At 38.4% G+C, this 17,809-nt stretch overlaps 1 protein-coding gene across 4 annotated transcripts in view; it reads left to right on the plus strand.

The window, feature by feature from the left end:
- Ift88 (intraflagellar transport 88) overlaps positions 1-17,809 on the plus strand; it is a 100,985-nt gene that overhangs the window by 9,502 nt on the left and 73,674 nt on the right. For all 4 annotated transcript variants that reach the window (XM_031361175.1, XM_031361173.1, XM_031361176.1 and 1 more), the window contains exons 3-12: positions 3,287-3,349; positions 6,168-6,224; positions 7,248-7,301; positions 7,903-7,966; positions 8,730-8,799; positions 10,405-10,495; positions 11,741-11,845; positions 14,022-14,124; positions 15,251-15,365; positions 17,006-17,237. In XM_031361175.1, the coding sequence (XP_031217035.1) occupies positions 3,287-3,349; positions 6,168-6,224; positions 7,248-7,301; positions 7,903-7,966; positions 8,730-8,799; positions 10,405-10,495; positions 11,741-11,845; positions 14,022-14,124; positions 15,251-15,365; positions 17,006-17,237 (954 nt within the window). The remainder of the gene's footprint in view (positions 1-3,286; positions 3,350-6,167; positions 6,225-7,247; positions 7,302-7,902; positions 7,967-8,729; positions 8,800-10,404; positions 10,496-11,740; positions 11,846-14,021; positions 14,125-15,250; positions 15,366-17,005; positions 17,238-17,809) is intronic.

Raw genomic sequence — 17,809 nt, forward strand, 5'->3', positions numbered from 1 at the left:
TAGTTACAAGCATATAAGAATAAAATACTAGTGTTTGTAGGACTTTAGAAAGTCCTACATGGTCTTGCATTCTGTTCTAGAGGTTTTCATTTGGCTTTCTGGAATTTTTACTTTGGTGTAATATAGCTGTCTGTGAATTTGATATATATATAGAGAGAGAGCAAGAAGGCAAATAAGGATGGCTTATTTATAAATCTCTAATACTGATCACTATAAGGACAGTAGTTGTATGTCCACATGCCTGTAACCTTAGCACTCAACAGAAAAGTAGGAAAATATAGGAAACTGGAGAAAATAAAGAATAAACTAGGAAATTGTAACAGTGGAATAATTACAATAATAAAATAACAGATGCAGTCATCTGAAGATTATCTGCACTGTATTACAACCTAGTATCTTGTTGTATTCTCTTGTCCTTTAATATATGCAATTGTTTCCCTCTGGTATATAAATACATATATATGTAGATAGAATTATTCAGTTTTAGTTAAAATATTTTCAAGCAGTTACTAAAGTTAGTATTAAAGCAAGCAAGCAAAGAAACAAAAACGTTGCAACCTCCCTTTTCTCCCAGTATAGAAGTAATAACATGCTAATCTACCCTGAGATCAAGCTCCAAAACCCACCAAAACCAAATAGTACATGCCCGTTGTTGAAAACAAATTTGCTGATGACTCTGTCATTCAGAAACACATGTGAGACAGATACAGTAGTGTCCACCTGTAATCTTTGCACCTAGGAGGCTGAGGCCGGAAGATTGAGGTTTAGAGGCCAGTTGGGGCTACATATTGGAAACCCTGTCTCAAAAAATCTCATCCCCAACATAAAAGATATAATTACTGTTAATACTTTATTGTCTTTTATTTCTGCATATGTATACAAATTTTTTTTATCATATTTGGGATTGGCAATTTTGGGTTTTTTTCCACTTAACAACATCATGTCATGATGTTATGTGTATAAATAGTAACTGAAAGTGCTCATTTGTTTAGATATACTTTCTGTTGTAGATTTCTAACCCCAGGGTTTCTGCTATTGTAAATAACATTACAATAAAAAATTTATTTGCGAATAATTTCTGTATTTTGATTAAACCCTTTTAGGATAGAGTTACAGAGTGGATTTAATGACTCATAAAATTATCAGTTTTAAAGAATCAAATTATCTACCCTCACAAGTTGTCAGAGTGTATTTTCATGACTCAATTTGAAATGAGAATATGAAACTCCTAAACAAATTACAAAGCAAAATGACATTTGACTTAGATGTGGATTTCGTCCCTCCTAGCTAAAGCTGTGAAGGAAATATTTTAGTATATAACAAACTCATTTGAAATTTGCATAAGATATTCATATGCAAAGTAGTAAGTAAGACAAAGAAAGTTAGAGTAGTATTTGTTGTTTGTAATTGGAGTATTGATTGGGCTTGTTTTTTATCTTCTGGTTTAGTTAAATTTCTTGGTTAACCAAGTTTTACTACTGGTTTAGGAATCTCAAGAGACATCTTTTTGTTAAAAGATCTATCAAAGTAGAAGAATCAATTATTGTGGTGGTTGCCTTTGATTTTATTCTTCACATAAAAGTTCCCAGTTTTGGGGCTGGCCAGTTGGCTCAGCAGGTAAGAGCACTGACTGCTCTTCTGAAGGTCCTGAGTTCGGATCCCAGCAACCACATGGTGGCTTACAACCACCCGTAATGAGATCTGATGCCCTCTTCTGGTAGCTGTCTAAAGACAGCTACAGTGTATTACGCTGGAGTGCGCAGGGCCAGAGCTCACGGCCATCTGTACAGCTAAAGTGTACTCATACGCATAAAAGTAAATATAAAAATAAATAAATTAAGAAGTTCCCAGTTTTTATGGCTAAGAGTTGTGTATACATTTAATTTTGTATATTTGACATGAAGTTATAAGTAAGAGAAATTCTTGTATGTAATTCTGGTTATTTAGATATTTAGTTTTGATTATCCATAGGTTTGGGGTTTTTTTGTTAATTAATAGTGATTATTTCATAAACATTGGTCTTATTTATTTATTTAAAGTGTTTTATAACAAAATATCTGAGTTTGGGAACCATGTAGAAAAAGAAATACTTAGCAAACAGTTTTTGAAGCTGAATATCCGAGAGAGAACAATTGTATCAACTCAGCCTTGTCAATATCACATTTAATTACATTTCTTAGTAACATAAATTATTTCTTGGCTGTATTGCCATTTGTATAGTAATGCATCATGATGCAGAAGTTTCTATAAAAGAGACAGATCCCACAGTTAGATAGACAGCCATAGTGGAGAAGGGCCAGTCTTCCAACATCCTATTCTCTCGGGACCAACATAGTCATGTCTAAGCACAGCAACCTCCACACTGTCTGTACCACCACACTGAGGACTGAGCCTCTATCCCTAAACCTTGGAGGTAGAAGCCACTTCCAAACCATAGCAGCAAGTGTGCTTTTCAGGAAGCAGACTGAAATAGATCAAGGGCAAGTGTGAGGGTTGTGTTTGGTGTATATGAAGTTAGTCCAGAAGCAGAAAGTGAGAGGGACTTAGAAGATGGGCAGTTGGTAAGCTAGGCTGCCAGGTAGCTCAGGAACACGCACTACCCTGACCAGCAGTCTTTCCCTCAGACTTCTCAGGGAAGTTAAGTATAGGTCAAGAACAGAAATGTTTATTTCAGTGGAGATGGCGGTTCCCGCTTGCAGTGAAGGTTCTGGTGTTTCACTTGGTCAAACAGAAAAGGAACAGAGAAAACATTTGCCTTCTTGCTTGTAGAGAATATGGCCCTTTCTATCCTGCAGCTTCCTTAGGTAGGGATGGTAGTATGATCCTGGAATATTAGAGGAAGGGAGGGGAAAGAGAAGGATAAGCAAAGAGAGAAAAAGATTTGAGAAAGGGGGAAAGGTCATGTCCTTGAATATTTGACATTTAACCAGGTGATGGCACCACCCTCTTTTAGGGATTTTGGCTGTTTTAAATGATGCTAAATAAGTACACAGTTCTCAGTCATAAAAACTGAGGACTTTTCTGTGACGTGTGAAGTCAAAGGTACACACCAGCATAACTAGTTATCATTCTACTTTGAAAGATCTTTGTGTAAAAAAAAAAAAGGTTCCAAAGATTCCAGAGGAGTAGAAGGAGCCTTGATATTTGGGGGTCACAGGGTATAGAATTTGAAGACAGGAGTCTGTATTTGGGGTAAGATGAATTATAGAGGGTCTTGAGTATGAACCAGAAGAGTTAAACTTTTGTCATACTTATTTTGAATGTTAAATTTGCCTTTTTATTTTAGGAGCTGGAGAATGACACGGGTTTTCAGCAAGCAGTGAGAACCAGTCATGGCAGAAGACCTCCAGTAAGCAAACTATAAAAAAGCTTGTAGACATCATGTCCTAAAATTCACCATCATAGTTGTGTTTAGGTGTACAGCCCAGTAATGCTAAATACATTTACATTGCTGTGAGGCAGAGCTTCAGACTCTTGCAAATGTACAACTCTTGTCTATTAAACCAACTAGTAGTGATGCAAGCCTTTAATCACAGCACTTGGACAGCAGAGGCAGGATCTCTGAGTCTAGAGTTTTAGGACAGCCAAGGCTACACAGACAAACCTGTCTCGAAAACCAAAGCAAACCCAAATCAACCAAGCAAAAAACCTTTTGTCAGTTAAATGACTCCTGCACTTTTCCTCCCCTGACACTTAGCTACCACTTAGGTTTCTGCTGCTATGACTGACTGCTAGACCCTCACACAATGAGATCATGGGTGCTAACACACTGTCTTTCATAAATGTACTTGAAGTTCATCATTATATTCTCAGTGTTGTCCTTGTTCAGATCTGTGATCTGCAAGGATTTTCCTCCCATTCTGTGCTCTGATTTTATCTAACAAGATGATTGTGTTCTCTGGGACTCAAAAGTTTCTGGCTCAGTGCAGTCCTATCTGTTAGGCTTTGGTGTCATGTCCTAGAAATCCTTGTGAAGGCTAAGGCCTGTCAGCTTTTCTTATGTTATTTTCTCCCAGGAGATTTGTAGTTTTTGTCTTCGGTATATTTTGAATTAATTTTATGTGTGTGGTGTAAGATTAAGAATCAACTTCTGCCGGGCAGTGGTGACACACACCTTTAGTCCCAGCACTTGGGAGGCAGAGGCAGGCAGATTTCTGAGTTTGAGGCCAGTCTGGTCTACAGAGTGAGTTCCAGGACAGCCAGGGCTACACAGAGAACCCTGTCTCAAAAAAAAAAAAAAAAAAAAAAAAAAAAAAAAGAATCAACTTCTTCCTCTGGATGTTAAAAGGCTGTTCTTACCTCTTGAGTGGCCTAACTTTATGAGTGCTCATATAAACCAGTTTCACTACTTCCTAACAATTCCAGAATTTTGCATTGTTTTCAGACCCGGAATTTCAACCTATTTCTATGGGAGTTTTCTTTGTTTCGTTGGTTTTTGGTTTTTGGTTTTGGTTTGTTTTAGAGATAGAGTCTCACTATGTAGGCCAGCCTGGCTTTGAACTTGCTGTATCAAACAGGATCATAGGGCACAGCACCATGTCGGCTCATTCCTTTTTCACTGCTGGTCTTCTGTTTGACTCACAGAGTGTCCCAAGCATGGCCATGCTTGTCTGCTATTTCCACTATATGGATGCTTTCTCTCTTTCCAGATTTTTTCCTTTCTGACTACCTTCTGGCTTTGCTGTATAGCCCTTTGAGATTGCCCACTAGATCCTGGAGGACTAGTTACTAGGCTATCTCTCTGGCAGGCTCTCTCCCCCAGCACTTACTACCTCAGTTTGAAAGTCAGAGTTTTGCTTAGCTTCTTGGCCACGCCTATGGAATGGAAAGAAGCCTTAAGGACCAAGAGTTGCCGTAATGCAGGCTCCTTTTCTTCCTAGCATAAGATTCTACGTCTTACTTTAGTGGTTCTCCAGTGCATTCAAACAGCTTTTTACAGTGTGTGTGTGTGTGTGTGTGTGTGTGTGTGTGTGTGTGTGTGTGATATGTCTGAATATGCATGGGTATAGTGGAATTTCTTGAGTCCATCAGCAGATGAATAATGACACAGAGACTTATTTAATTTTATTATAACTTAGGCTATCTCCAAGCTAGCTCATCTAACTTAATTTTTTTAAAAAAATATTTATTTATTATTATAAATAAGTACACTTCAGACACACCAGAAGAGGGCATCAGATCTCTTTACAGGTGGTTGTAAGCCACCATGTGGTTGCTGGGATTTGAACTCAGGATCTTCAGAAGAGCAGTTGGTGCTCTTACCCACTGAGCCATCTCACCTGCTCCTCTTAACTTTTTTTTTTTAAACAAACATTTTTGTCTCAGCCCTTTAGTTGTTCTCAGTGGAGAGGCATTGTAAAGCCATAGTCTAGTATAGTAAGAAGTAGAATTCCTTTTTAAATGATATTCAGTTGTGCTCAACAGCTAACATGTTGAGGATACTTTTATGTGGTCCCTTTTGATTCTAGTTCCAATTGTATGAAATGTAATTTGTAATCTTTGCATGCAGTATCTTTTTTACTTAAAAGTTGAAGAAATTTGGGCTCAAAGATATTAAATATAGTTGAGGGAGAACAGGGATTCAAATACCACAGACTCCAAAGCTAGGGTCTGTTGTTGGGGTCTGTGGCTGGTGGTACCATGTATGCAGCATGCACTGAGTGAATGGTGGACACAGGCATGAACACTGGGCTTTCTTGTTAGGACCTCAAGTCCTTCCTAAGTTCCTTCCTTTAAAATGAATTTCAAACTGAGTCTCCTCCTCTGCACTTTCAGTAACTGAGCTTCCTAGTATTTAAGCAATCATTCTAAGTATCACATATTTTTTTTTCTTTCTTTGAGATTATAATTACATTTCTCTGTTCCCTTCCCTCCAAACCCTCCCATATACTCTTCCTCGCTCTTCTTCAAATTCATCGGCTCTTCTTTTATTAATTGTTATTGTGTGCATATATATGTATATACATATGTATTTCTACGTATAATCTGCTCAGTCTAAATAATGCTATTTGTGTGTGTGGCCATTTGGCACCAAACAACCAATTAGTTTGCTCTTCTCTGGAGAGGACCACTGAATACAGCATACTTGTTTAGTGATGAGTCTCTTTGCATTTTCTAGTGTGTAGTGTGATCTGAGTCCTATTAAGGATGCTTTTTTTCCTCCCCAGGTAACTGCTAAAATACCAAGCACAGCTGTCAGCAGACCCATAGCTACTGGATATGGGGTAGGTTCTTTTAAGCCTAAAATATTAAGATGCTTCTTAAATATATATATGTTAATACATGACAGTTCTGAGTAATTTTTGCTTTGTCAATTCATAATCCAGATATATACATATATACATATATATATATATTAAAAAGTTTAATTTGAGCTTTGGATATTTCAGTAAGTTTGATTTATACATAACTATATCTTATTATCCTTTTCTATTTGTAGACCTTCTTATTTGCTGATTTCTGGTTTCTACATAATATAACCAACTCTTACATATATTCCATTCTTGAGATCTATATGAATTAGATGTTATATAAGCATAATAGTGTTTATAAGAACTTAACCATTTAATAGATGAAGGTATGAAATTTAAGAAAATGTTCCAGAGATATATATCTGAGTTTTATCTTACTGACCCTATGGGAAAAATAATCTTTAAACTCCCTAGAGTAATAGTCCTTATTTAATGTTCCTAAATATGTTTTGGCTCACATAAAATAAGAAAGAAATGGTAGAAAAATGAAAGACCCAAGTGGAGTAAGTTTTAGAAACTTTGTGATCATGTACTCTACTACAGTCAGCAAAATGGCTTCAGAGCCCAGAGGCCCAGAGCGTTTGCCTTCAAGGTGCTGCTTTCCGTGAGGAGTGAGGAGATTAGCCGGAGGGTGTGTATGTATGCCTTTGCTCTTGCTCGGTAGTAAGAAGCAGTGAAGGGACAGATATTTTCAGTTTTGCACATCAGATGGTCTTTGTCACAACTACCCATGCAATAGTGTTTGTCATATAGCCACAGGCCATGTATAAATAGATGTTGTAGTCCAGTAAAACTTTATTTACAAAGGTGGATTGTTATTTGCCTACCCCTGATAAGAGTTTTGTAAATTGATACCACACTATTAGGTGACAAATGGAAATTTTTTGTTTGTGCTTATGGGTAGATAGAAGAAAATATTAAAAGATGGCTGTTTTATCTGTAAAGTTTCAGGCAGCTATTTTAGGAATGTGTTTAACTTGTTTTTCTGCTTATTAGTCCAAGACATCCCTGACGTCATCAATGGGAAGGCCGATGACAGGGACTATTCAGGTCTGTCTGCTCCTGTGCTTTATTTGTGCCTGTCTTGTGACAGAGTTTATTACCAAAGATTTTTCCTCTTCTTGTATCTTAACAGTTCTAACAAAGTTGTTACATATGTAATAACACCTTTTCATTATGGGTTAATGTTTGGGGTTTTAGATTTTTCAGAGGCATGCTGAAATCCCATTGCATGGGATTTTATTTAGTTATCAGTGTGCTTTAAGAGTTCTTGGATTTGTATGCTCCAGTCTCAAGTGTGAGGCTGTTGAAGTTGACATAGACTGATGCTTTGCCCTTCTGGAGTAGCTGGGGCTTGCTCTCCTGTGCTACCATTCACAACTTCTGATGGGAGGCCAGCCACAAGTGCAGGAGTAGCTGAGAAATAAGCTAATTAGTTTGTTCTTTTCAAACCAAGAGAATAATTGTTAGTTCCAGCATTTAAATTTTATAGGAGAAAGAGAAAGAGTCGGGTATGGGAATACAGAAGTAAGGCATGAGGAGAGAGTTATTAAAAATCAGGGCTACAGTAGGATGTGTGTTATGTGTAGAGTTGTCGGTAGGTATAGTTCTTATTCAAGAATAAGTTTGAAATGCTTCTTGCTCTTTGAAGGACGGAGTTGCTCGACCAATGACAGCAGTGAGAGCAGCTGGCTTTTCCAAAGCAGCTTTGAGAGGTTGGTGCATTCCTCCCGCACTCTCCCCCATGCCTGTGTATGCGGATCATTTCCATTTTAAATATAATCAAGCATGCCATTGATTATAAGGCACACCATGATTTTAGAGAACTCCACTAAGAAAGCAAAGTGTTAAGCTGGCTGTGGTGGTTCACACCTGTAACCCCAGCACTTGTGAGGCTAAGACAGGTGTGCCACCTGTTCTATATCCTGGGCTACAGATGGAGAGCCCGCTCTAATAGATGACTAAGAGGAAATGGCTCATGGAATTGTGCTATAGTTCACTTGGGGTGGTGGTTACACCAGTGTGTGTGTCGGAATCTGCTTAACTGTGCACCTAAAATATGGTTTGTGTACGATAGAACTTGACTGAAAATGAGAGGTGAAAAGATTATTTGAATATGTAAGCTAAATAATTAAAAATAAAACCAACAAAAATTAATGTTTATTATATAAATAAAAATGATAAAGTTAATCCTATATTATCCTTTAAATGCTTGATAATTTTAGAGTTCACAGAAATACAGACCTTTGAAGGAAGAAAGTGAATACTGAGGGAGTAATTTATTTTGTTTTTGTTTGTTAATCTGTAAGTTTTGTTAATAGTTTCATGTTTGTTAAAAATCCTAACAATTCCCATGCAATATTTATGTAAGTGTTTAAGTGCAATAGCTGTCTTACCTATTGAACTTATACTGTTTAATCAACGGTGACTTAATAACTTTGCTGGATCATAAACTGAAACTCTTGAATTGTGTCTCAGGCTCTGCATTTGACCCCCTTGGTCAGTCCAGAGGCCCTGCTCCTCCTTTGGAAGCCAAAAACGAAGACAGGTATGCAAGGCCTTCCGCTGCCGCTGCCGCTGCCGCTGCCGCTGCTGCGTGGTTTTGTTCCTTCCTTTTTTCTAGATACGTAATATTAGCTTGTGTGAGCAGTACACTGATGAATCTTCATTTCCAACTCTAAGAGTAGTCATGTGAAGTCATGCAAGTTCTTAACTGTTAGTTGACCGAAGTTGTAGTCTGATTTTCATAAGTAGTGACTCTCTTGGAGGCTGAACAGGATTATAATGTTATGTTATTTTGGAAGGGTATGTTTCAAAGAAAAATTTAGTAGTGTAACTTCAGTGGGATTTTATTTAGTTATCAGTGTGCTTTAAGAGTTACACTATCTCCCTGGGAGAAAATAGTAGCAAAGCAACATTAACATTATTTTCAAATGTGACTGCTTTGGCAATTGTTTGTGTGTGTGCATGCAGGGGTGTGTGCGTGTATGTGTGTGTGTTTGTGTGTGTACATGCAGGAGTGCGTGCATGCGTGTGTGTGTTTGTGTATGTACACGCAGGGGTACATGCATGTGTGTGTGTGTACATGCAGGGGTGTGTGCGTGTATGTGTGTGTGTGTGTGTACATGCAGGGGTACATGCATGCGTGTGTGTTTGTGTGTGTACACGCAGGGGTACATGCATGTGTGTGTGTGTGTACATGCAGGGGTGTGTGCGTGTATGTGTGTGTGTGTGTGTACATGCAGGGGTACATGCATGCGTGTGTGTATGTGTGTGTACATGCAGGGGTGCATGCATGCGTGTGTGTGTGTGTGTGCATGCAGGGGTGCATGCATGTGTGTGTGTTTGTTTGTTTGTGTACATGCAGGGGTGCATGCATGCATGCGTGTGTGTGTTTGTGTGTGTACATGCAGGGGTGTGTGCATGTGTGTTTGAGGCAAGGCCTCACTACGGAGCCTTGTCTGGCCTGGAATGCTTTATGTACACCAGGCTGGCTCCTAAGTCAGAGATACACTTCCTCTATTGCCCAAGCTCTGGCAGTAAGACCTACCTCTGCTACTTTGTAGGCCCTGGAGCCAAGTCTTTTTAAGCTGGCTCTTGTTTAGAAATTTTTTTTACAGCATTTTTATGTTCATAAATAACTTTAAATCTCTTATGAGCTTTAGTTTTCCTAGCCATAGGGGAAGTTTTCATTTTTCACAGATCTCAAAAATACCCACTTCTCTCTGGAGCAGTGACGCAGCTGCGGTGGTCCAGTGCCTGACTGATCTACATCTGCCCTCCATTACTTACTAGCTTTGTGATCCTGGCAGAACTTTCTAAGCTAATTTATTTTTTCAGTAAAATATAACTACAGTTCTCACAACAAGTGTTTTATAAGAAGTAAGTGGAGTTGTAAGGGCAGCACATTTAGATTATTATAATTGACACTAAATAAATGTTCATTTTATTTTAATGTTTATTATGAATAATTCTTTAATTCTCTAATTAAGCACAATATTGTAGACTTTTAAAAACAATTCTACATATATCTTTATTTGAAATCTATTCTTAAAGTATAATAGCATTTAATAGACAATGTTAAAAAGTAACTTGTGATATAGAGTTTAGTGGTTGGATGAGATGAGTTAAATAATACTTGTTTTTTCAATAGTCCAGAAGAAAAGATTAGACAGTTGGAGAAGAAAGTAAATGAGTTGGTGGAAGAAAGCTGTATTGCCAACAGTTGTGGAGACTTAAAACTGGTAAGTTGGTAAACTAGGAGAACTCAGATTATAAGATATGTACAGATGTCTGGATCTACTTTTAAATATGCATATTTGTTTTTTGCTGTTAACTGGCCTTAGGATTTGAGTAAGGCAATTATTTTGAGAATTTTGCTTTATCAACTCTTACATCAAAATTGGGTGATTGTACAATTTTTGACATTACCTTTTAAAAAAATTTTTTCTACTAGATATTTTTTATTTACATTTCAGATTTTATCCCCTTTCCTCATTTCCCCTCCAAAAACCCCCCTATCCCATCCTCCCTCCCCCTGCTCACTAACCCATCCATCCACTCCTGCTTCCCTATCCTGGCATTCCCCTACACTGGGCCATCCAGCCTTCACAAGACCAAGGACCTCTCCTCTCATTGATGTCCCACAAGGCCATCCTCTGCTACATATGTGTTTATCACATGTATGCAGTATCTGTGAAGGCCAGAAAAGCATGTTGGACCCCTTGGAACAGGAGTTACAGACTGTTTGAGCTACCATGTAGTTGCTGGGAACCAACAATTGTAGTCCTCTACAATAGCAGCAAGTGCTAAATCTTCTCTCTTAGTGTGGTTTGTTACATTACTTTGGACCTCAGACCATGAGAGTACAGTGTTTATGACTTAAAAGATAAGTCTCTTACCATTTTTCTTTGTGGAAATCAACACTGAGTATGCTAGGATCCAAGCTAAACATTTCTTGTAATATTAGGCCATAGTTATCTTTTAGCTTGTTAATTTTAAGCATCCCCAAAGCCAAACAAAATCTATCCAAGTCTTTACATTTTTGTTTTGTTTTGTTTTGTTTTGTTTTCAAGACAGGGTTTCTCTGTAAACATGGCTGTCCTGGAACTCACTCTGTAGACCAGGCTGGCCTCGAACTCAGAAATCTGCCTGCATCTGCCTCCCAAGTCCTTACATTTTTTTTTTTAAGTCCTTACATTTTAAGATTGAATAAAAGTATTCAAACATTCAGGAACTGGTAGGGAAAAGAGTTACATAGGCATAATGAAGCCGCAGGCAGTGTGTGGTACAGTGCTGACTTGCAGTAAATATGCCCTTTCTCAGCAAGACCACATAGACAGTTCTATGATGCAAAGCTCCAGTTTACACTAGAGAATTCTGGGGAATTTTGTATGAGGCCACAGGAGCACTTAAGTTGTGCATCATATAGATGTATAAATGTTGGTGCATGCAAAGACCTGTCTTACCAAGGGTAAGTCTGCTTTCAGGCCTTAGAGAAGGCAAAAGATGCTGGAAGAAAAGAGAGAGTCCTGGTGAGACAACGAGAGCAAGTCACAAGTCCAGAAAATATCAACTTGGACTTGACCTACTCCGTAAGTGTTGGCATGCCTGCTGAGGGCCGTGTGCTTGCCAGGGTCTCCTCATTCCTTCTGTTTTGTGTTTCTTTCTCAAGTGTTGAGGATCAAACCCAGGTACAGTGCATGCTAGTTATGTGCTCTGCCACTTACATCTCTAGCCTTCTTGTAGCATTTGTGAAAAGCTTTTTGTTTTCACTAAATCATAAAATTGATACAGACTTATAGGGTACTGTCTTAGTTACTTTTCAATTGCTGTGTCAAAACACCATGACCAAGGCAACTTATAAAAGAAAGCTTTTAATCTGAGCCAGTTTTAGGAGGATGAGTCTGGCCATCATCGTAGGGAAGATAGCAGCAGGCAGGCAGGAATAGAGCTGGAGAAGGAGCTGAAAGTTAACTTGTTGAGACAGCAACTACAAAGGAGAGACAGACAGACAGACAGAGAGACAGAGAGAGACAGAGAGAGAGAGAGTTTAACCTTAAAACCTACCCCCAGTGACATACCTCTTCCAACAAATCCTTCTTAAACAGTTCCACGGATTGCTGACCCAGCATTCAAATATATAAGGGCCATTCTTGTGTAAACTACCACAGGTACTGTGTGATAGTTTGACAAATGTATGCATTGTTTAATGCTTATGTCAGATTAAGTTTATCTATGTTCTCAAACATTGATCATTTCTTTATTATAAAAGCATTCAAATTCCTTTCTTTTAGCATTTAAAAGTATATAGTATATTATCATTATTTTTGGTTCTCTTGATGCAAAATAACACACTGCAACTTTGTTTTGTTGAGACACTTTTTTTTTTTAGAATTATTTATTTTACTTATATGAGTACACTGTCACTGTCTTCAGACATACCAGACTAGGGCATCAGATCCCATTACAGATGGTTGTGAGCCACCATGTGGTTGCTGGAAATTGAACTCAGGACCTCTGGAAGAGCAGTCAATACTCTTAACCACTGAGCCATCTCTCCAGCCCAAGACACTTATTAATACACAGCCTGGACTGACCTCAAATTTAATCCTCCTCCCTCAGCCTCCTACATGATTATAGCATTTGTCATGATGCCCAGCTATGCCATAACTTCTTCCTATAACTGTAACGTCGTTCCCACTGGCCAGCCCCTCCTTTCCTTTGCTTCTTTTGGTCTTTTTGGTTTTGCCCAGTTTTATTTTTAAAATTTGATTGCTTCTTCTGTATTCAGGATTAGGCTAATATATTTAGTTTGTGAGACATTTTTGTATGTGGCTTGCATAAGATCTCTTTTGTCTAGCCATTCAGTTAATTGTTTTTATTTCTGTGATGGGAACTGAGCCTAGGGCCTCATGCATACCAGGTAAGCACCTCATCATGACCCACATTCTCAGCCATCAGTTGTCTTAGGAAATGTCTTGCAAGCTCCTGGTCTTATGCCTCTACTTGCAAGCATTGTTACTGTTTATGCTACCCAGTGCTGTCTTACTGAGATGCAAATGTAGATTTTTTTGAGTCAGTGACTGTGAAGACAGAAAAACCAAAGCCTTTGATTTCTACAAAGCATGTTTAATCCTGAAAAGATGCTTGTTTGATATTTACATTGCTGTTAAAGAGTCTCATATACTAAATAAATGGAAAAGGAGACATCTGAAATGTTAAAATGTCAGATATGGGCACACACTGTTAAGTCCAGGACTCAGGAGGCCAAAGCAGGCAGATCTCTGGGAGCTGGAGGCTACTCTAGTCTCCATATCAAGTTCCAGGCCAGCCTGGGCTACATAGTAAGACCCTGTCTCAGAAAAAGGCCATGTTATATGAAGTCTCTGATTCACTTTACTGTTTAGGCTACTTTTAATGATACTTCATTCCTATTTATAAGGAGAAATAAATAGTCTTTTTCTTGATTATCCTTTTTCTACCAGTAACACTAGCAACACACATTCATTCTTTGTGGGCCTTTTTGTTTTGTGTTTTGTTTTTTATCTTTGAGACAGGATTTCTCTGTGTAGCCCTGACTGTCCTGGAACTCACTCTGTAGACCAGGCTGGCCTCGGAGTCACAGAGATCCTGCTTCTGCTTCCTGAGTGCTAGGATTAAAGGCACGCACCACCAGTGCCCAGCAAGTGTTTTAACCTCTGGAATGGCTGCAAGTGAATGGGGCCGAGAATGGTTATTATGTGGCTTTTTATAATGTTTGTTTCCTAGGTTCTTTTCAACTTGGCCAGTCAGTATTCTGCTAATGAAATGTATGCAGAAGCACTAAACACATATCAAGTTATAGTGAAAAATAAGATGTTTAGCAATGCAGGTAAGGTGTCTATAAATAAATATGTAGCTCTTTTATAGTGTTAATTACATTTCCTCACTTTATACTTTTTTTTAATAACAAAGTGATCTATTCTTTAAATAAATTTATATTTATGATTTGGTATCCTTCTTGAAGATACTATGTGTGAAAATCCATATGAATACAGGAAGAAATGCAGTTGGCATGAGATAATTGCCTAATGCTAAACAAAAAAATATATTATAAGCTGGGCGAGGTGGCTCATGCCTTTAATCCCAGCACTGGAGGCAGAGGCAGGTGGATCTCTGAGTTCACCTGGTCTATATAGTGAGCTCCAGAACAGCCAGGGCTACATAGTGAGACCCTGTCTCCAAAAAAAAAGAGCAAAAAACAAAAACAAAAAATTTTTTTTATTCCATCATCATAGGAAGAAAGAGGCATGGTAGCCATAATGTTTCTTTCCTTACGTGACTGTTCTCAAGAGATGAGTGAATATTTATATTGTATAATTTTTGTTGTAATATTAAGATTTATTAGTTTTCTTTAATAACATTAAAATTATGTAGTATTATTGAGTAATTTACAAATGTCTCCTATTCCTTTTTAAAATGTGTATGGTGTATGTGTGTGTAAATACAAATGCATGCATGTGATGCTGCACTTGTGGGGACAGAGGACAGCTCATAGAGTCTCTTCTTTTCTTCCTCTCTACATTCCAAGTTGGAATCAGTCCCTCAGGCTTGCACAGCAAGTGCTTTTAGCAGTGTCTCTCCTGTCTCATGGTTTCCTTAGCACAGTGCACTCTAGCCATTTTAAGTCTCATGCATGGGCATATGACAGTGGTATACTGTTTGATGTTAGAGGCCCATGAGAGGGCTCAGTAGGTAGACACTCTCATACTATGACTTACGACCTAAGTTTAGTCCCCAGACCCTAGAAAGTGGCAAGAGAGTACCAACTCCCATGAATTTTCCTCTGACCTCCACATGTGTGCCATACCTGGACACATACACACACAATTAAATTTAAAACATTTAAAGCTTCCTAACTTGAAAAAAACTTTAGAGAATATATAGGCTAAGATTGTCTATAATATCATAGGAAAAGTACAAACATGAAAATGTTTTATGCTCATTTTCTTAATTAGGAAGATTGAAAGTGAATATGGGAAATATTTATTTAAAGCAGAGGAATTATTCCAAAGCCATTAAGTTCTACCGAATGGCCTTAGATCAGATCCCAAGTGTCCATAAAGAAATGAGGTAAGTCTGAAATATAGTGTCTAAATTTTAAGTGTTTCTTCATAAACAAGATGACTTGTGATTTGCTGTCACTGGGATGAGCATTTTGAAGTGTTTATAGATGGGAGGTGTTAGGTTCATGTTTCAGATATGTTATTTTGCTCTGTTCACTTGTGACTATTTGCACACATCTTCATAATGGCAAATTTAAGGTTAAAGGAGTAGTATATGGTCTAGTAAAATAAAACTAAGCTAACAATGCAGCTGGTAGTAACGTTATAGAGCTTAACACCAACACAGCTATGACAACAGTGCTGACAGCACGGCAGACTACAGTGCACCGCTAGTAACCAAGACCCACAGGTGATCATTGTGGAATATAAAAAGTGGAGAAGTTGGGATGTTCAAGAGCAAAAGCTGTATTTATTGGTTTAATGTCCCCTAGGACATTTCATTTGTGATAGTCCCTTTAAATGCTACTTGTCAGCAAGTGTCACCTAACTTATATGATACTCTAGAAGTACCCTTAATTCAGGTAAGACCAAGAATTTGAGCATGTCAGGAAAATGTAATTTGGGGGCATACATTAAATGCTTGCTAATAACCGAGGCAGTGGGTGCAGTAGTAATTTAGCCAAGGCAGTGACTACTGAGGACTACTCAAGAGAGTCCTTTAAGGAAGGGAACTGAGGTGGGTTACATGCATGGAATGAGTGAGCCTGACCCAGTTGGTAATTACAAACAATGAGATCATGTTCAGGTATACTTGGAAAAGAGGCAGGATCACACCCGATAGAATGACCCAAAGGACAGGTATTGATGGAGATGCTGATACATTAGAAATTTCATGCATTGAATATGTGAAATGGCACAGTTACTTTGGAAGACAGGCTAATCTTAAAAGGTAAACATTTACTATATGGCCAACAATTAAATGAAAATTTGTACTATTTCAAAGGTTTATATGTGAATATTCACAGTAGCATTAATAATAGTATCAAAATGTGGAAGTAATCTAAAATACCACCAGGTAGGCAGTAAATAAGAAAATATGGTAAGGCCAGGTATGGTGGCACACATCTTTCGTTCCAGTACTCTGGAAGCAGAGGCAGGCAGATCTCTATGAGTTCAAGGCCAGCCTGATCTACATAGAATCCCAAGCCACTAAGCCAGCAGGGCTACATAGTTGAGACCCTGTCTCAAAAAATAAAATAAAATATAGTATATCTATGCTATAGAATACTATTTAGTAATTTTAAAAGGTGGTGAATCACCAACACTATAGTATAGAGGAACCTCAGGATTGTGTCAGGGAATGATGCCTGACACGTCATAGGATTCTACTTATAGACAATAAGTAGGAAAGGCAGAGAGACAGAAAGTTGACTAGTGGCTGCCTAGTGCTCACTGTGAGGACAGGGAACAAAGATTTTCTTTTCAGGGTAATATGTGGTTATTGTCCCACATATGTAAATACAGCAGTAATCACTAAATTTTGTGATCTCCTGTTACACCATTAAAAAGCTTTTATACATTAGAGAGTAAGATGAGAAAGAGGCAGGGAGGTGCAGCAGCTGAGCATCAGAGCAGCATTCACACTGTCTGGGTTGATCCGTGTCCCTCTTGGTTCAGGAGGAAATAATCAGTGTTTTCTTTGTTTAGGATTAAAATAATGCAGAACATTGGAATCACATTTATAAAAACCGGTCAGTACTCAGATGCCATCAATTCATTTGAGCACATTATGAGTATGGCCCCCAGCCTGAAGGCAGGCTTCAACCTCATTCTCAGTTGTTTTGCCATTGGAGATCGAGAGAAAATGAAGAAGGCATTCCAAAAATTAATTGCTGTTCCGTTAGAAATTGATGAAGATGATAAATATATCTCCCCAAGTGTGAGTATGAAAATGAGAGTTAACAGCACCTCCTGTTTGTCTTTCTGTTTATGTAAATAAGCTAATTGGAATTTCTCAAGGGGTTGTTGATATATTTCATTTGCTATTTAAATTGAGTTGAGAATGGAACTCTTGAAATAGGCTAGAAATATGGTTAAAACAGACTATGCAATTTTAGTCAAAACTTTAAAAAAAGGAATCAATAAAAATAAGATTTGGGAAAATAAATTTAGTTTGTAGAAGCAACCATGTTTGAAAGTGAATTTGAGGGAGCAGCTAGCTGGGAGGCACAGGCCCCACAAGTCCCAGGGGAGCTGCAGGGCAGCAGGGACAGGATCCTCTCAGCTTCTGAGTGACAGAGGTGGATCAACGTCCTTCTCTGCCCTTTCCCTGCAAGTGGAGGGCCTACCTCCAGGGAGCGCCTTACCCAGAGACTCGGGTGAGAGTCACCATTTTCTCTCTGGTTAAGACCAGAGCAGCCAGCCAGGAAGCACAGGCCCCATGAGTCCCAGGGGAGCTGCAGGGCGGCAGGGACAGGACAAGCTCTAGTCAGAGACACTAAGAACATCTAA

This window comes from Mastomys coucha, unplaced genomic scaffold (assembly GCF_008632895.1).
Source record: "Mastomys coucha isolate ucsf_1 unplaced genomic scaffold, UCSF_Mcou_1 pScaffold9, whole genome shotgun sequence".
NCBI classification, from domain to species: Eukaryota; Metazoa; Chordata; class Mammalia; order Rodentia; family Muridae; genus Mastomys; species Mastomys coucha.